General features: G+C 39.4%; 1 protein-coding gene across 3 annotated transcripts in view; it reads right to left on the reverse strand.

The window, feature by feature from the left end:
* Positions 1–250: 250 nt before the first annotated feature.
* The window catches only part of RALGPS2 (Ral GEF with PH domain and SH3 binding motif 2), a 113,314-nt gene continuing 93,065 nt past the window's right edge, over positions 251–20,499 (reverse strand). The window contains exons 17-20 of one of the 3 annotated variants that reach the window (XM_081325784.1): positions 14,428–14,520; positions 13,721–13,826; positions 12,085–12,176; positions 251–3,190 (exon numbers count right to left, since the gene is read on the reverse strand). In XM_081325784.1, the coding sequence (XP_081181910.1) occupies positions 3,161–3,190; positions 12,085–12,176; positions 13,721–13,826; positions 14,428–14,520 (321 nt within the window). In that variant the 3' untranslated portion in view covers positions 251–3,160. Of the gene's footprint in view, positions 3,191–10,809; positions 11,013–12,084; positions 12,177–13,720; positions 13,827–14,427; positions 14,521–19,858; positions 20,067–20,499 lie in introns of those variants that run through there. The other 2 variants (XM_081325785.1, XM_081325786.1) reach the window with 2 other exon arrangements.

The raw sequence follows: 20,499 nt of genomic DNA on the forward strand, positions 1-20,499 counted from the left end.
TACTGAGATACTCAGAACACATGACCCCTGCATTTTATAAAAAATAGAGGAAATTAGAAAGTTGATTAACTCAGGCTGTTGGGCATATGCTACTATAGAGGATGTTCATTTACAGTATGCAAGATGAAGAAGCAGTCTCTCTGTCTCTGTCTCTCTCTCTCTCTGTCTCTGTCTCTCTCTCTCTCTCTTTCTCTCTCTCTCTCTCGTGTGTGTGTGTGTGTGTGTGTGTGAGAGAGAGAGAGAGAGAGAGAGAGAAACACATATAAGGCATTCTACAGTTGTACTGACTAGAAGTGTGTGTCTTGTAAAACATCTTGCCTTTCAGAATTAAACATTTCTTGCAACTTGATTTGTTTTTAGATGAAACATTAAAAATCTATTTTAGTGAAATATGTATTTGTATACCAAAAATCCAGTGTTTTTGTTATAGTAAAAAATGGAACTCATTCCATTTTCTATTATTATAAAAACAATCGCTGATAGTATTAGCATCTATGTATTTAGCTCAATTATTTAGAAGAAACTTGTACTACCAAGCAAAATGCTTCATTTGCACTCAAACAGCATTTAGATTTTCTGATACATATTTTTGAAAGCTACCTTTTAAAAATATGTTATTGATAATATGAACTGTAAAATTTTACATTACTGAAATTTAACTGATGAATGAAGCAAATTATTAGAAATTAAGTAGATCTTTTTACAAGTGCAATCTTTAAAACTACCATACAATCTGGAATGGTTCAAGGCTTGAAAGATTTTTTTTAAAATAAATTAAATCAAAACAAATAAATACAAAAACTACAAAATGTGTACGAGAAAGCTGAAAGCTGTAAAAGTATAATACCCCTATCTGTTATTTAAAGGAAATAGGTTAAGTAAAGCTTTTAAACAGATGTCTTTATATTTAAGTTGAAATTTTTACTACTTTTTGCTGCTTTTGGTATTTAGTCTATTGGGCAAAAACAAGTTTCCAACCTGGTTTTGAGCTGATACATGTGTCTATTTTTGTGTGTGCTCCCTTTCCAAACCATCCATTTCCTTTTGAGAAACATTTTGACGTAATGAATTAGCTCTGAAAATGTTACATAAGCTTCAAAACCAATGTATCTCAGAAAATACATGGGATGTTCTATGATCTGAATCAAATATTGTAAATGTTCAAACATGCTCATTCAACATGCCAAAACTAACTATAGACACCATGTGAAAAACTGGCATGGGCTGACTTTATATCTTCCAAAACTCTATACCTAATTAAGCTGTGGTTTGCAGTTGCATCTTTCTACTCATAAAAATGGTGATCAATTGGATAAATCTATCTACACAATTCTTTTTCTTCCATGCTTTTTTTAGAACAAACAAATTCCACAGGATTCCATTCCACAAAATTAAAAAATGGGATGCTTTTTTTAAACTCAGAAAAGTGGAAATTAAATTGTGCAAACTCTATATAGTAATACTGCTGGCTATAAAGATGTTCCCATGAAACTTCCTGTCATTTATTGGCAGATGTGTAAACTAAGCAAGTCAAGAACATGCAAGTCTCCTTTTATAACAAATGCCACTGTAAGGTCAGAACTGAGTATTAATTCCCCAAGAATCCAGAATTTAAGTATATTGTGAACTTCTTGGCAGGAAGAAAAGAAATAGATATTAAGAGTGGATAATTTTAAAATATGTTCCTATTTTTCATTGTACTTTGAACAAAACTTTCCTTCTGTGGACAGCTGCCATTCCTATCTCCTATTAGCAGGAAAAGCTGTTTTAAAAACATATCCTTTAGCTACATGAACCCATGACATTCTATTCACACATGAATTTGAGTTACTTTATAACTTCAGTCTATATTTTCTTATAAGCTGTACTATAGCACTGATGGAGTTGATTTCAACTGACCTTGTTTTCTTTTGATCAAAATTATTACCATGTGAAGACTTTGAAATCGTCTAGTTCAAAGTATCATTCTATCATAACACAGACAAATTTTCAGAGCATGAGTTTCTTTACAAATTATCTCACATGGTGGTAAGTTGTTTTTTTAAAAGAAATATGTGAAATGGTAACCTATATTTTCTTACAGTAATCTAAACCTACTTGTAATTAATCCCATCAGTGGCTTATCTTTATACGGGCAGATTTTTCAGATCATGTAGGAGGTGACTTTTGCAAACTATACACAAATAAGATTCCAGCTCTGACATAAAAAAATGAAAAATTTCTAATCCTAATCATGTGCTTCTTTTACAAGAAGGAAAATATAAGGTTTTTATCTGTAAAACAATAGTTAATAGGCATTAATAAAGAAGATTTTCAGGGGGAAATGTGCTTATGGAAAGTGTATAATGTGTACCAACTGTTTCTTGGAGAAATGAGGGTGTTTTGTCTGAAAATATGTTGAAATTAAATTCTCAGTTCTGACCTCCTGATGTTTCCCAGAGCTTCCTTGAAACTGACAACCAAGATCTCTCTCTCTCTCAAAAAAAAAAAAAGAATGAATGTGATATTGGCTGTTGTGTCACTTGCAGAAAAGAAAATTCTGCGAAGTCAGTGCTTTGTAAAAAGAAGATAAATTTGCATAAATTACAGTTGTTACATTCTAAGCTAAATTATATTGTGCCCCCAATTAGCTGAGCACAAGAGCTAATACAGAGGGACACAGATATAAACTGCATATTTTTCAAGAACACACAGGCTATCCCCTTACTCAGACACCCCTTGAAACACCCTTAAGTTTCAGATGTACAGATTTTACAACAAGAAAAACTGCAAAAAGCAGGGCTTTAAAATTAAAATGTAACAAAGTAAACACAAATACAAACTAGCTACAACCTACTTAACCTAAGCACAGCACTGTCAGAGGTTTCACACACACATACACACACACACACACAAATTTAGTGTTTCGTGTTGGATAACCTTTCATTCTTTAAGGCAGTGGTTTCCACAAGTCAGTTCAGAGAATATTGAGTAGCAGCAAGCCTCACGGTAGTTCATGTCACATTCAATTCCCTGAAATCTTAGTGCTTTTATTCAGAACTTCCATTTTCTTCCTAGTCAGAAATACAGCTGGCATGCCTTCAACAGGACTTCTCAAACCATGAAATAGCATTCAAAAGTGGATGGATCAAATTCATGGATCAAATTCTGCAGTAGCTGGTCACTCAAAAGTCATCAAATTGGCAGGAACCTATCAACAGAAGAAATAATTTTGTAAAGGTATAACTTTTAAGTTCAAGTTTAGAAATTAAGCCCTAGTTTTCTGTTATGTAATCAAATAGAGACAAGATTGAGATTTATATGCTGCTTCCAACTGTGCTAAATTTGTAGATATACCACTTTTTCAAAAAATGGTTTGAGAATTAGGCAGGATAAGTAACTAACCTTTGGTTCTTGCTTATTCTCAAACTACTCTTTCAAAAACAAATTTATTTATTTAATTGATTTTATATACCGCCCTATTCCCGAAGGACTCAGGGCGGTTTACAGGGCGAATTAAAACAATTCAAATAAATACAATTAAAATAGAATTAAATTAAGACTAGCCCACAATTAAAACAAATTAAAATTTAAAATTTAAAGTTAAATTAAAACCCCCTCAGTCCAGGCCAGAAAGATCAAATAACCAAATAACCAAATTATAGTTCCCCTAATTAAAACCAAAAACAGATCTTTCCAATCTCTTTCCATTAGTATAAAAAAGAGGGGAGGTGAACAAGAGAACCCTTGAATGAAGACCTAATGGTTCTTATTTTATTTGTCATAAAACTATACTCAGATTGCTCTTCAAAGGTTCCTCAGCCAGGCTATGGGAGAAATCAGTCCACAGAATCCAATCCTGGACTTGATATGCATGAACATTTTTATTATGATGTGGAAGGTCATTAAGCTGGGGGGAATATTTCAGATATAAATTTGGGAGACTAAGGAGTCAAACTGAAAACAATTGATGGAAACGTTTCTTTCAAAAATAAAATGTACATATATGTATAGGACAGAGAATACTTGGCAATAGTGTAAGCAAAAAGGGAATTTTGTGAATTAAGTAAATCAAAAGTTGAAAGCTAGATGATGTGGCTGTAGAAAAGGAAATATAATCTTAGGCTGCAGCAATACAGTAAGGTAGTTTCCAAAAAATAGGATATTATAGTTCTACCCTATTCCTTTCTAATCAGACCATTATACCCAATGTTTAGTTATGGACTCTATTTAAATAAGGAAAGCTTTCAGAGAAGGGCAGCAAAGATCAGTATGTTGAGGAGAGACTGAGATAACTTGATAGTTTTATTGTTAAGAGAACATTAAGGGGATATGATAAACTGACTCAGGTATTTTAGGATATTTCACACAGAATAAAGCCATAGCCTGTTATCCATCATCCTACTATTCAGATCATTAGACAGCTCTTTTAAATTATAGGAAGGCAGACTCTAGTTGAATATTAGGAAAATATTCCTGATAGTAAGAGCAATTCAAAACTGGAAACAGTTATCCATGGAGGTAATGAATTCCTCTTTATTGGATATGTTTAGGCGGAAGCTGTATATCTCTGTTGGGAAAGATTTAGTCTGGATTCCTACAATGATGCTTCTTTTAATTAAGACAGTGAAAGAGGCAACCAGGTCAATATGATTTCAGAAACTGCTCCAGCTGCATCATCCTATCCATCCTGCACAGAACCATTATTACCAAATACTCTGTGGAAGAGATCTCCAAAAATAGAGTCCAAAGCTTGCTCCATTTGGACTATTCTATTCTCCACAGAGCCACGATTCTTATTTATTTATTAGGTATTTGAATCTTCCCAGATTTTAGGTAGCTTACAACAATTAAAAATTAAAACACTGATAATGGAATATAAATAATATGAAACATTCAGCTCACTAGAGACAATGAATATACAAAATAAATGTAAATAGAGTTAACATATGAAATGTCAAATAGCCTCTAAAAAGGCTGATTTTAATCAACATTTGGAAGCCATCAAAATAGTTGTTTCCAGGGGAAGGCTCTCTCATGACTAAAAAAAAATATGGATTCATTTTTTGGGGGGGGGAAGAGGAAGGGTATATCTACCCTCACTTCACTTCAGAGAGGTCCAATTCAGGTTGAAGAAGTATCTACGTGCAAGTTTGTAAGTTAAAGCACACAATTTGAATTGCACTTGGAAGCCTATTGTAGCTAACCTAAGGCTTGCAATGCAGATGTAATATGCCTGTAGCATTGAGTGCCAATCAACTGCAGTTTCTGGGTCATCTTTAAAGACAGCCCACGTAGAACAGATGTAAAACTCCAAATGAGTGTTTATAAGAGCACGTTATTTTAGCTAGATTCTACTGCTCCAGGTGCAACCAGCACATAACCAAAAATGGTCAAAGGCCCTCTTGGCCAGTGTCTCCATCTACAAATCCAGCAGTAGTCAAAAGGAACTCTAAGTTGTGTGCTTCTCCCTCTAGAGCAGGGGTGTCAAACTGCCGGCCCACAGGTCAGATGCATTATAGCGAAACCACGCCCACCCCATTGCCGAGAATGGCAAAAAAGTCACGATACATCGTGACACGTCACACGATGTTGTAAGTTTGACACCCCTGCTCTAGAGGCAACTCTAGAGCAAAAGGAGAAATGCAATGAACAAATGGCAACTATGTCTTGCATGGATTCGACTGTACTCTGTTTGTTTCCATCCAGTTCCCAACATGTTCCAGGAGTTAGATGAAAACATCAGTGGGATCCCTTGATGAGCCCAGGGTAGCAATATAAATCTCAGTATAATCAGCATATAGATGTTACTGTACCACAAACTAATGAATGACCTCTTCCAGGAGCTTTATATAGATGTTGAAGGGGACAGCCCAATGAACTTTTCTGAATCCCATGTGAGCAGTCACTGGGTTGACCTTTCTTCCTTGTCAATCATTGATTAGAATTATCAATGCAGGAAAGATAAGAGCTTGAAACAATGCCTCCAATTCCCCCCCCCCCCGTCTAGAATATCACAGGTTGATGGGTATCAAAACCTGCTAAGAGGCTAAATGATCAAGAGGTATGTGGTCACTCATCTAGTTCCCAATAAAGGTAATAAATTAGAATGACCAATGTTATCTTTAAACTGAAACTTAAAGAGTACCTAGAAGCCACTTCTAAGACATTCGGCAGCTGAATCTAAACAGGGATTCTTAAGGAAGTGGTGTGCACCTGCTTCCTAATCCAAAAGAACCCTCAACCCACCTGTCAACTCTGCAACAATCTTGGCTGAAGCCATTTTTACTTTGTTTTTGGTTGCCAAAGTACTGGGAGGGGGCAATGGGTGGTTTTAATGTTAGACTAAACAATAATTCGTCCCATGGGAACCAAGGTTATAGCTGCCTGACTTTTGGCGGGCTGAGCCTTCCATTAGAAAGCCCATCAGAGGATTCTGTTGGGGAATGTAGTTGATTAAAAAGTGCTGGGGTGGGAAGTTCAACTTTGTAACATTGTAACACTTGGGAGGGAATTCAAGACTTGGTTTCACTTTTGACTGTACTAATACTTTGTAGCCAGTAAACATGTTCTTTAAGGAAACCTCTTGCCTAGGAGTTCTGCTTTTACTGGTCTCATCTATCAGAACCATGACATTAAACCAAGTCTCCTTCAAACTTTAAAACTTGGATCCTGAGCCCCAGTTGCCTACCTAACCCTTTTAGGAGGACAACAAAGACGCAGGAAAGAGATAGAGATGGAGAAGAAGGGGGAGTCGGCCACTGGCCTCGGCACGACATTGGCTGATGGAACGCAGGCTATAGCCCAGGCGGAGAGTGCAGCCCCTGCAGCAGGAGCAAGGCTGAAAGCCCAGGCGACCCTGTCGGAGATGCTGAGGCAGCAAGAAGAAATACTGACCCTCGGAGTGAATTGGAGATCAGGTGCTGCCCTGCAGCGGTGGAGCACCTTTAAGGCTGTTGAGGTTGAATTCCCACTGATCTCATCCCATGGCTCTCGTTCACCTGTGCTGAGGAAGGCGAAGAGGCCAGCTGGCTGGGATGAATCAGGGGAGTGGAGGTACCTGACCGCCATCCACAGCCACTACATCGAGAGGTTGAGGGAGAAGCTTGACTGACCTGAGATTGGGGAAGTGGAGCTGATTGCCCTGCCAGGTTATTTCCAGTGGAATAGGTGACAGACACTCCCCAACTCTTCCACCTCCTCAGCGAAGCCCAAGTCCCATAGCGATGACTCGTGCTGCATCCCCGCTGCCTAGACCAGCCTTAACCTCGAGTCCAGAGCGTTGGCAGAGCCCCGAGATCAATGTCCTGCAAGCCCAAGAGCCTGGCCCCACCTTCTGTCACCCCAGCACCAGTGGCCAGGTATACAGCAAGCTTACTGGGGGCAACAGCCGGTGGGCCCGCCTCCTATCAAATCCACTTTGATGGGGACTGTCTTTCTTCCTGAATCAGGTGTGGGCTCACCTGAATCGTTATGCAAATGCTTACCTGGACAGAGCCAGAATGGTTGATGTCATAGCAGTGAACCTGGAAGGGGAAGCTGCCGAATGGGCAACTGGCCTACACGATGAACAGGCACCAGAATTGTGGGACATCAATTTGTTTATGGGTGAGTTGAGCGCCAGACTCAAAGATGAATCCCAAGCCCTGCAAGCTGAAAAGGACATCCATAATTTGAAGCAGAGGGGCCGGCCAGCGAAAGAATATCTAAGAGAATTCTGGAAAGTGGCTGGATGGATCAGGCAGTGGCCTGAGTGATCACTAATTCACCACTTCAAGGCAGGCTCAGACTGTAAATTATTCAATGTGTATACCTACAGGGGGATCCCTGACCAACTCTGCGAATGGTACCGCCTGGCTATAACCTTAGACATCAAGCTAGACCGTTATCACAGACCCACAGCATTGGAGTCCAGACCAAGGCAAACCCAAGAAAGACGCCAGGGTGGGCCGACGCCCTCCTCCTACCACAGCCTCTGGCTTTCCTCGAGTACCTGTTGGACCCCCCTGGATCAAGTGTTTCAGGTTTGGGCAGCTTGGAAATCAAGCAGCTGATTGTCCAATCCCATTTCCTCCAGCTAAGAGTGCGCCTGCTGCCTCCACAAAACCCAAGAGGAAACCTTGCGCAGTGCGAGAAAAGTTGAATTGGGCTAGCCAGAAGCAAGCTGCATGGGTAATTTCTCCTTCCCAGGGGAAATAATGAGCAGAGCACTTGCCTACACTGGCCCCTTATGACAATGACAACGAGGGAGAAGACAACTCAATGGTGAGTCACTCTGTCCTGCCTTTTGCCATCTCTGCAAAGCTCTTAGTCCCTAAGCAGGTGCTCAAATGGACTTGCATGTTTTAACTGACTCAGGCTGCACCAGATGCCTAATCAACCTCCCCAAAAGCTAGGCATTCGTGCCAAATTATTGCCCATAGCTATGAGGTTTGAACAAGCTGATGGATCTCTTATAGGGGGAGCTCACCTAACCAAACCAGTGTGCCTGGAAATGGGGGGGCATTGGGAACTCATCTGTTTTGTAGTGGTCCCAAAAATGACTGAAACTGTAATTTTGGGATTAGCCTGGCTTGATAAGTGGCACCCTATGCTCTGGTGGGAAAATGGAGTGAGGAATTTGAGATTAGCAATGGGGCCTTTGCCTCCTACTCTGGCCACTGATACACGAGGGGCTGCAGAAAATGAGAACCATGGGCTCTCTGAAATCCGTCATGGGCCCCCTACCTGGGACTCATCTCATCTCAAGCGAATACCGAGACTTAGATGATGCATTCAGCGAGAAGGAATGTGATGTCCTCTACACCACCAAATGATTGACTGTGCCACTGAGTTTTTGTCGGGTGCCAAAGCCTGAAATGTACTCTATGACTCCACGAGAGTTAAAAGAGCTGAGAGAGTATATCGATAAGAACTTAGCCAGGGGATTCATTGAGCCAACTAAATCCTGTGTAGCTGCCCCTGTGCTCTTCAAAGAGAAGGATGGATCACTGAGGCTGTGCGTTGATTTTAAAGGGTTAAATGCTGTCAGCGTGGTACATATTCTTAATGCTGGTCCATTTAGCAAAAGGAAAGTTTTTTTTTTACCAAATTAGACCTAAGAGAGGCATACTATCAAGTGAGAGTTAAAGAAGGAGTTGAGTGGAAAACAGCTTTTAACAACATCTAGGGAGTTTTCAGTTCAAACTTATGCCTTTTGGTCTTCAAAGAGCCCCAGTCGTATTCATGCAATTGACTGATCAAGTGATGCATGACCACTTGTACAAAGGGGTTCTAGTCTATCTTGACGACATCCTCATTTACACAGGGACCATGGCAGAGCACGTTAGTGTGTGAAGTACTAAAAAAACTGCTGAAAGCCAACTTTATGCAAAACTCTCAAAATGTGAATTCCGTCAAAAGTATCTAGACTACTTAGGATACAGAATTTCCAGTGACAGGGTGGAAATGTATCCAGCCAAGGTTAAAGCCATACTACAATGGCAGCCCCCACGGACCAGTAAACAACTTCAACGTTTTTTGGGATTCACAAACTTCTACTGGCAATTCATCCCCTCTTTTTCTGAGATAGCTTTGCCAATTACTGAGCTATTAAAAACTGGAAAAGGCGGAGGGAACCTGTCAAGCCCTGCCATGGTCTATAGAGTGCCAAGTTGCACTTGAGAACTTAAAGACTGTTTGCAGCCAAACCTGTTCTCAAACACTCCAACCCAGATGAGCAATTCATCATCCAAGCTGATACCAGTGATGTAGCTGTGGGGGCAGTCCTTCTGCAAAGAAACCAAAGGGGAGACTTACAACCCTGCACCTACACCTCCATGAAATTAATGGACACTGAGCAAAGCTGTGAGCTGTTTGGGAGAAGGAAGCTTTTGCAGTAAGATGGGCCCTGTTGACTTGGCGTCATTTCCTTGAGGGGGGAAAGTTCCCTTTTGAAGTGTGGACTGATCATAAACATTTAGAGGCATTGAAAACCCCCATAAGTTATCTCCCAAACAAGTTCGTTGGGCATAGTATTTTAACTGTTTCAATTTTAGTTTAAATTATTTCCCCAGGGGAAAGAATTTTTTGGCTGACACCTTGTCCAGAATGCCCCAGTATAAAAGTTGCCAAGAGATTCTCCATCATTCCACTACAGTCAGTTTCTCAGATAACGCCTGGAGGTTGACAAAAAAACCTTAAGGAGGAATTAAAAACCGACTCCTGGTTCCAGGCAAATAAAACCATACTGATTTATCGAGATGAGTTAGCCTGGAAGGGATCAGAACTGTACTCGCCAGGAACACATAAGAGTCCAAGCACTTCAGTGCAGCCATGATGCCAAACAGGCTGGCCACTTTGGGTTTCTAAAGACTTTACATCTGGTCAGGAGGCAATTTTGGTGGCCAAGTATGAAAAAGGATGTGGAAAGTTATGTGAAGAGCTGTGCAACTTGTGCAGCCATGAAAAAATGTCCTGGAAAGCCTCCTGGATTATTGCAGCAGGTAGCAGACCCCTCCCAACCCTGGGAGGAGATTGCCATGGATTTTATTGTGGAATTACTAGAAAGTAGGGATAGCATAGTAATATGGACTGTCATTGACCTTTTTTCGAAGCAGGCACATTTCATAACCTGTTCCAGTCTCCCCTCCGCAAAAAAATTAGCCAAGCTGTTCTTTAAACATATATACCGTCTTCACAGAGCACCAAAGAGAATTATTTCAGATAGGGGTGTTCAATTTACTGCAAAGTTTTGGAGGGACTTCCTCAAGCTAATCAGATCCACAGAAGGACTATCGTCAGCTTTTCAGCCGAATATGAATGGAGCGGCTGAGAAAGCGAACTCAATGGTGGAACAATACATTAGATGCTATGCTGATTACCAATAGATGAACTGGGCTGACTTCCTCCCTTTTGCGGAAGTAGCTTATAATAACACTGTGCATAGTAGCATTGGACTTACTCCTTTTAAAATAGCTACAGGTTGAGACTTCATTCCTATGCCTGAGTACATGCAGGAGCCTCCCACCTCTCAAACCTTAGATCCTGGAAAACTGTTTGGGAGAATGAAAAAAAACTTTAGTGAAAGCCTCAAAAATTTACAAAGAGTAGGCAGACAAGAAACGGTCTCAGAAGCCGTTTCATGTGTGGGAGATAGTCTATCTCTCTACAAAATACTTAAGACTCAAATTGCCTAATAAAAAATTAGGACCAAAATTCTTTGGTCCCTTCCCTGTAGTTTGAATTATAAACCCTGTTACAGTAGAATTTAAACTCCCTCGTTTATTGACGAAAGTCCACCCTGTTTTCCACTGCAGTTTACTAAAACTTGTCAGGGAGTCCTCCTTAAGACCTGTTCCCAAGAAAGCACCTGGTCCCCTTTTAGTGCAGGGGGAAACACATTATGAAATAAAATGAATTCTTGATTCTAGATTGTACAAAGGAAATTACAGTATTTAGTAGTGGAAGGCATACCTACTATCAGAAGCTACATGGGTAAAAAGTGCTGACGTTAAGGCAGATAGGCTAATACAGAGATTTTTTCACAAGCATCCTCATAAGCCTTGGGGAGATTCCTAACTCTAACTTTTCTTTGTCTGCAGGATTTGTTCTCTCTCTAGCGGATGTGACTGTCAACTCTGCAACAATCTTGGTTGAAGCCATTTTTGCTTCGTTTTCAATTGCCACAGTACTGGGAAGGGGGATGGGTGGTTTTAATGTTAGACTAAACAATATCTTGTCCCCTGGGAACCAAGGTCATTGCTGCCTGACTTTTGGCAGGCTGAGCCTTCCATTAGAAAGCCTGCCAAAGTATTCTATTGGGGAACTTAGCTGATTACATAGTGCTGGGGTGGGAAGTTTAACTTTGTAACATTGTAACATTTTGGAGGGAACTCTAGACTTGGTTTCACTTTTGACTGTGCGGATAATTTGTAGTCAATAAACATATTCTTTAAGGAAACCTCTTGCCTTGGAGTTCGGAACCATGACATCACCCCCACCCGCACTGAGTTGGAACAGAGCAATACAGCAATATACAATTTTTTTGGTATCTTGTGAGGAACCACTTTATATTCAGGTCTTACTAGCAACTAAAGCATGACTTCATAATTTTTGCTCTTTCACCTGTTGTCTGTTGCTTTGGCAGGCAGCACTCAGATGCTTGAACCACAGCATTGCATTCATTCTGTTACCAGCTTGAAACTTGTACGAATTCCCTGAATGACAATATGAGTTTTCCATTAAAAATTAAAACCATCTCATACTTTCAATTAAACATTTTTTAAAAAAAAGAACTAGTGGGTGAAATGCAATCATTTGTTTCCACTGACTGAATTTATTATTTTTACTTGAACACTCTCAAAATCCACTTGGCAGAGTCCCTAACTCTCTGGAGCAAATCTTGTAGCCATTTCTTTGACCTATCATACAAAAAAAAATATCTAGCAATGGACACTACCAGTATTTTTTAATATATGATAAAATATACACTGATACAGCCAATCAAGAATGTCTTCTGAGAAAAACTGTATAGAATTGTAAACATATGTCCCATATTTCTTTAATGGAATAAGTCAAGTAGTTTTATTTGTAATATAAAGTCATCTTCATCACAAATTATTCACCTACAGTATTAGGTAACTTCTCACTATTTGGTAAGAAGGCAAAATCCACCTGAGATTCATCTTCCTGGCATATAAAGTTTCTGAGCTGCTACAATAACATTCCAGGCCAGATGCTCTATCATTTCTCCATGTTGACTGTTTAGGTCAGATGACTTATTAAAATAAAAACTAACCTCACACTGCTTGCATTCTGAATTCCCCTCATCAGTTTTTAGTTCTTGGGGGACTTGAGATAGATTTTTGTTTTCAAAAAAGTAATTTGATTAAAACATTCAAAATGACTTTCCAACAATAGATAAATAAATATCTATTAATGGTTTATGTAATTCTTTTTAGTCCTGTCTTCAAGAATCATGACCCCGTTCACTTTGCTACATCACAACTCACTACTATAATTAAAGTCTGAAGTAAGTTTTGTACAGGAATCCTTGATTTACAACCCAAAATGGACCAGAATTTCCATTGTAAGTTATTGTGGTTGTAAGTTAAGCCAGAATGATTTTATGACATTTTTTGCTGGAAATTGGCAACAAAGGACGCAAATAATGATCACGCGTTTGCAGGATGCTGCAACTGGTTGTAAATGTGAGCCAGATGCCAAGCATCCAAATTACAATCATGTGACAGTGTAAGTGCTGTGACAGTTATGAATGCAAATACATGTTATAAGTGATTTTTTCATAAGCTGTGGTAACTTTGAACTATCCTTAAATGAAAACTGAAGACTTGCTATAATTGATTTAACAACTAATCAGAGGGAAAAGGTATCTGTTGAATGTAACAACATGATTGTTATATTTAATTTTCTTTTAATAACAACCACTGATGTCCAAATAACAGGGAAGAGGTATCCATTAAATGCCAAATGATTGTTCCAAGACACAAATGAAAAGTCGAGACAATATTCACTGTTCCCTTCGAAATGGGATTTAGTATTATCAGTAAAATGGGTTAATACTGAATCTCAATTTGAAGGAGAGCACTGAATACTTTCTGGACTGATTGGAACAGACTTTGACTATTTGGGGGGGAAAATCTGCTGATGTCTAATTTGGACAAAGGTGAGCACTGCAGTGTTAGTTATTTCTAAAGATGATTAAATCAAGAATTTACTACTAGTAACTAATGTTACTGACCTTTTTCGGAATCTGTGAGTAGGAAAAGATCCGGATGATCTGGATCATCAGCCATCATAACCATCCAACCCACTACGGACACATTCTTACTTGGTGTAGATTTGAACTAAGAGTAGGGGCGAGGGGAACATCAATGAAAATAAAATAAAAACAAAGAGTACTGCAATATTTGCATTAAAAATAATGGCTGCAACAAGAAGAGCAGAGTTGACCTGCTCGCTTTTGTAATGCAACACAGATTAAGTAAACTCAAAAAAGGGATACAGTATTTTATATATTCAGAGTTAATGTGAAACTGGACCTTGATCCACAAACAGCGGCGTCACATAAGCAAGTTTTATGTCAATTATGGAAAGCCCTTTTTCTCTTTGAATCTCCCTGTGTGGGCTGAAAGTTTCTATTTTTCCATGCACAGAAAAACTCAACTGAATTATAAGGCTGCTTGTACAGATTCTAGATTTGGACCTTTCTGCAACAATTACAGCAGGAATTTTGGAATTAGTTTTAAAAATTACTACAACTTGCTTGCAGCAAAGTTCAAGATTAAAATAGAGGAAGCAAATGAATAACATATATTGACAATATGAAATTTATAGAATGATGGCAATTCAGTGTTGCACAATATGCAGCATTCACACTGAAAGGCTGAAAAAACCCTTCTGCCAAAAACTATCTCTCCCAGCTGAAAGCAAAAATACAATACACACGTGTTTTCTTTCTGTAGCCTTTAAAGACTTTGCAGCATAGTAGAAAAGCTGTGCTCCACACAAAGCCACCCAGTATTTGGTCCAAGAAGCTACCTAGATGATTAGAAAATCACAAGGTTAATAAATAAAAAAGGTATCTGCCATTGCATCTTAATTTTGTATATATTTTACTCCTATCCATTTTACACATTAACTAAGCAGAATGAGACTTTTAGGATATTGTTAGCTGTAATCCACATTATATGCTGTAATAAAATAACATTTTGTGCAGTTTAGTAAACATGGAAATTTAAAAGCATATACTTGGCGTTGATTCAGGATTCTCAAACTGCAATATGTCTTTTAGTCACCCCAAGAGCAAATGCAACAAGTAACATCTCTTTCCAATCTAGGGCTTGAGGATCACCAAGAAAACCAAAACTATGTTGTGAGCCACCAAACCAATGTAGGATTGATAAACCCTTTCCAAACTGGGCAGTTTTACATGCTAGTTACAGCACTGGTACAACTATATATAGAGATATATACTTAGAAGCCATTATATCCTTTATTGCTAAAGAATTTTCATTATAGTCTATATCGTTGGCTTATATGTTAAGACTGGCTTACAGGGTAAAAAACCTTAATGCATATTCTTGGAACTCCTTATATCTCACAGGGAGATTGGGACAACCAGTTATTTTTGGCTGTCATGGCAGGAGATCAATATCTACTTATTCAAACCTCATTAAACAAAAAGGGGGATTAGCAAGATAATCTTGACTTAAATTTAGATTAAATTTAAAAATAAACCTCCTCATTTCAAAGATCATCATAAGTGTCTGTATGCAAATAGGCAGTGGTGTTCATCTTCCAAAAGAGGGCAATTTTACACCTGTCTGGATCATCTTCAAATGTCTAATCTGGCCTTTCTAAGGAAATAGTGGTGCAGTAGAGAAAATAGGGTTACTTGCAATGTTTTCAGATGAGGTTCAAGCCTGGGCATGGGGCAGAAAATATTTTAGTTATACTTTGCTGGTCTATGACTGTAACAAAGATCTGATATAATTTAGTTGCACTGATGGATCATTTAATTTGGGACATGGATGAGTGTACCACATCCTTCCTGGTCTGTTTACATCTTTTAGCAGAATCTAATACAATATCAACCACTTTTTTTAACCTGCCTGCAAGGGCTGGGGGGTGGTGGTTCTATTTTACAGTGGTTTTACACTTTCCTGATGGGTGGTACCAGACAGTATGGTAGGTTAGAAGAGATCTACTTTGAACATTAAATTTGCAGATGACACCAAGCTGGCAGAAATAGCCAACACTCCAGAAGACAGGCTTAAGATACAGTAGGATCTTGACAGACTTGAACATTGGGCACTATCTACCAAAATTAAATTTCAATGGTGAAAAAAGTAATGTTCTACATTTAGGCAAGAAAAAATGCAGGGGTACAGTATAGGTGGTAACTGTGAGAGGGATCTCGGAGTCCTAGTGGACAATCATTTAAATATGAGCCAGCAGTGTGCTGCAGCTGCCAAAAAAGCCAATACAGTGCTAGGCTGCATTAACAGAGGGATAGAATCAAGATCACGTGAAGTGTTAATACCACTTTACAATGCCTTGGTAAGGCCACACTTTGAATACTGCATCCAGTTTTGGTTACCACAATGTAAAAAAGATGCTGAGACTCTAGAAAGAGTACAGAGAAGAGCAACAAAGATGATCATGGGACTAGAGGCTAAAACATATAAGGAACGGTTGTGGGAATTGGCTATGTCTAGTTTAATGAAGAGAAGGATGAGCGGGGACATGATAGCAGTGTTCCAATATCTCAGGGGCTGCCACAAAGAAGAGGGAGTCAGACTATGCTCCAAAGCGCCCGAAGGCAGGACAAGAAGCAACGGATGGAAACTAATCAAGGAGAAGCAACCTAGAACTAAAGAGAAACTTCCTGACAGTTAGAACAATTAACCAGTGGAACAACCTGCCTCCAGAAGTTGTGAATGCTCCAACACTGAAGTTTTTAAGAAGAGTTTGGACAGCCATTTGTCTAAAATGGTATAGGTTTCCTGCCCAAGCAGGGGGTTGGACTAGAACAGGTGTCCCCAACCCCTGGGCCGTGGACTAGTACCAGGCTGCAGCATGCCAGCAACCGGGCCGCATAAACAAGCAAAGCCCCATCCATGGGATGCAGGCAGCACACAAAACCACACCCCCTCCAGTCCGCAGAAAAATCTTTCTCCCTGTAACCGGTCCCTGGTGCCCAAAAGGTTGGGGACCTCTGAACCATAAGACCTCCAAGGTGCCTTCCAACTACTGCTGCTGCTGCTACTACTACTACTTCTCCTCCTCCTCCTCCTCCTCCTTATATTATTATTATTATTATTATTATTATTATTATTATTATTATTATTATTATTATTATTATTATTATTATTATTATTATTATTATCTCTTTTGCTCCAATGTGGAATTCCATACATATCACTTTTCTCTCCCCCAGATGTTTAACTCTGGGAGAGTCATCTTTCCATTTGGGGTGAATTATCATCAGTACTGGGGCCAGCAATATGGTTGAAGTCCTGGCCTAGTGCCTGGAAGCTATAAGAAGGGGAAAGACAAATAGAAGTTGAATATCAGCAAGGATGAATTACTGTTTAAACAGCAATCATCTGGCCCTCTTTGTACTCTGGATGTGGTAACACTACCTCTGAAGGAACACATCCATGACTTAGGGCTCCTTCTAAACTTGAGGCAAGTGGAAACTGCAGGTAGGAAGACCTTTGGCTGTTGCTCCAGTTTAGTCCTTCCTAGAGAAGGAGGCCCAGGCAACAGAGTCACACACCTTTGTGTCCACCTACCTAGAATACTGCAATGTGCTGTAAATGGGGCTACCTTTTGAAGGCTACTTGGAACTGGAATTGGTTCAAAATGCAGCACCCTTTTTGATGGCCAGGGACAACTGCTATTTGCATTTAACACCAGTGCTTCAGGTTCTGCATTGGTTTTCAGACTTTTGGTACAATTTAAAATGACCTATAATGCTCAATTTGGCTTGGCAAGATTGTCTATGTCAGGGGTGTCAAACTCAATTTCATTGAGGGCCGCATCAGCATTGTGGCTGCCCTTGGGGGGTGGGTGGGTGTGGCTAGCATGGGCGTGGCTGGGTTGGGCATGTCCTACTGGGTGGGTGTGGACAGCTTGACATCGCTTGTGTCAGAGGTGACTGTGCAGACCTGGGCAGGCCTGGGACAGATCCAAGAGTCTCTGGCGGAGGGTGGGACTGGGGCGAGCGCCGAGACATGGTCCACTGCAGGAGCTTCACCGTCCCTCTCAGGCCATGTGGGGGCTCCCCGATGATGCAGGTTGCCCAGAGCCTTGGGCAGCGGAGGTCAAGTGCCCAGCCCTCGAGTTCAGGGACCCCACAGCCCCACTTCCCCAAGGGGGCGCCCAGCTGCGCTTACCTCTTCGAGGCTGCTGCTGCTGTGCTTGCTCTCCTTGGCCAAGTTGTTCAACTATTGCGGGAGGGCAAAATATGTGGATCAGAGGGAGGCCCGAGGTGCGGCGGGCCAGTCCGCTGTTTCCAGAGCAGATCCCCGGGCTAGATGCAGCCCACGGGCCTTGTGTTTAACATGTCTGGTCTATGTTAATTGAATCCTATCTGGACTGCATACACATCCTGGGAAGGATGCTAATGGTTCCTTGCCACATGAGATCCACATGAGACAGCAAGACCTCTGTAATATCTACCCTATGGAACTGCCTCTTGATAATCATCTGGGAGCCATGTTTCAGAAAAGCTATAAAAATGAAACCATTAGGTACAACAGGGCCTCCAATTAAAATTTCTGATATGCTTATTATTAGTAAATTATTAAATGGTTTGACACATTGGTATTGACTTGGAGATTACTGTTAGGCTTATTTTTTATTCTAAACTATTACGAGTATCTGTTCCATAGGTGCGCCTGCCCTATGGAACAAACTACCCACAGAACTCAGGACTGCCCCCGACCTTCGCTCATTTCGCCGGGACCTGAAAGCTTGGCTCTTCGATCTGTTTGGTCCAGACTGTGGGGTTGTTAATTTAACTGGGTTTTAGATTTACTCTTGGGGCTTAAATTTAATTTGTTTTAATTGTTTTTAATTTTTTGTAGTCATGGTTTTAACTGCCCTGTAAACCGCCCTGAGTCCTACGGGAATAGGGCGGTATACAAATCCAATAAAATAAAATAAATAAATAAATAAAATACTGTGACTATTTGTCTATCACAAGTGTCTATAACATTCTTTAAAATTTTATTTACACTTCCCTAATCTGGATGATGTAGTAGTAATAAATTATTATGTCAAATCATTAGTAATGTTAGAAATTTCCTAGTGTATCTGCTATTAGCGCAGCGTTTCTGCAGACGAATGCTAATTCACTGAGGACTGTGAAACATTATTTTATAGGATAATGGCTTTACATAGTGCAAAAGCTGTTCAGTGCAATGACTGACCTGATGATGTGGAAGGTTCACAAAGAAATGTAAAACTAATACCCAAGCCCCTAAAATTAAAAGCTGTTTCCTGGACATGAACTACTGTCAGTCTCAGGTTTGTTTTTTTCTTTATATTTAATTAATTTTCTATTTTTACAATCAAGTGTCTAATAGAAAATGTGATGACTGAGTCCATTAGTAATTCCGTGGTACATGTAAGCTTCTTCAAACTAAATCCAATATTACACCCTCCAATTCATTCTCTCTTCTGGTAATAAACATTTTTCCACACTAAGCAAATACAATTCTTATTGTTGTTAGTAAATAGTTACATATCAACATTTGTTATATTTTTCTAATAGTGTTAATAATATCAATCTAGAATATTTTTTCCAAACAAAACATATCTTAATTGCATTTGCACTCAATATCCATTTATTCAATCCATATCCTATTTTTGCTTTTTTCAAATTTAATTTCCCATCCATGTTCAAAATACCCCAATCATTTATAATTTCAAAAGCAATTATATTTGGGTAACCAAAAGCTTCCCTTATTCAAAGTTCTTAGCATATTCTTATTTCCTTTTTCATACAAGATATGATATTCTGATTACAAATCCTATCTATCTAGTTATAATAATACTTCTATTTCTAGCAATCTATTCTTAACTGTATTCAAACATCTAATTGGTAATATAACATCCCCTCTAATAGGTCAAAGCTTCTATTTCCTTCAGTCTTACTCTAGCTTTCTTCGTTTGCCAACTAACTTTCCAAGTCAGTGCATTTAGATCATCAAATAATTCTTCCTCTGTTTTTGTGTATGTTATTTGAAACAAGAGAAATAATTTAGTTAAAGTATTTTTGGAAGAACTAGCCCGTTGATATTCATTAAACAGCCTCCCTCCTTTTCCAGTTCCCCACAGTTCTGTTAACGGCTCTATCTTCCATTCCATCAGCTCTTCTTCCTTATCCTCCAGTATATTCTGAAATCTTGGTTTGTAGAATGTCTTTTCCATTTCCAATATTATTGTGTTTTCTAAGCCTTCATTTGTCTGAGTCTGTTCGTTAGTTTCTTCTTTTCACCCTCAATTTTTGTGTCAGCATTCTCTAGTTTTCCTTCTATTTTCTGGGTTGTTAGTTCCTTCTCTGTAGTTATTTTCTGAGTTAGTAGATTTAAATTAGAAAATTATTCTTTTATCTCCTTTGTGTTATTTTTAATCTCATCACAAGCTAAAGCAATTTATTTATTAATTCAATTTGTATACCGCCCTATTCCCGAAGGACTCAGGGCGGTTTACAGGGCAAAATTTAAAAACAATACAGTATAAAATTAAGTTAAAATAAAATAAAATTAAATATAGCTCCAAGAATTAAAATCCCAATTTAAAATCATTAAAACCCCTCAGTCCAGGCCTGATAGCTCAAAGAGCCAGGTTTTTAGGTCCCAGCGAAACGAACGAAGGTCAGGGGCAATCCGGAGTTCCGTTGGCAATTGATTCCATAGGGCAGGCGCGCCCACAGAGAACGCCCTCCCCCTGGGGATCGCCAGCCAACAATCCTTGACCGGCGGTACCCTGAGGAGGCCCTCCCTG

Source organism: Vipera berus (assembly GCF_964194415.1).
Source record: "Vipera berus genome assembly, chromosome: 3".
Lineage (NCBI taxonomy): Eukaryota > Metazoa > Chordata > Lepidosauria > Squamata > Viperidae > Vipera > Vipera berus.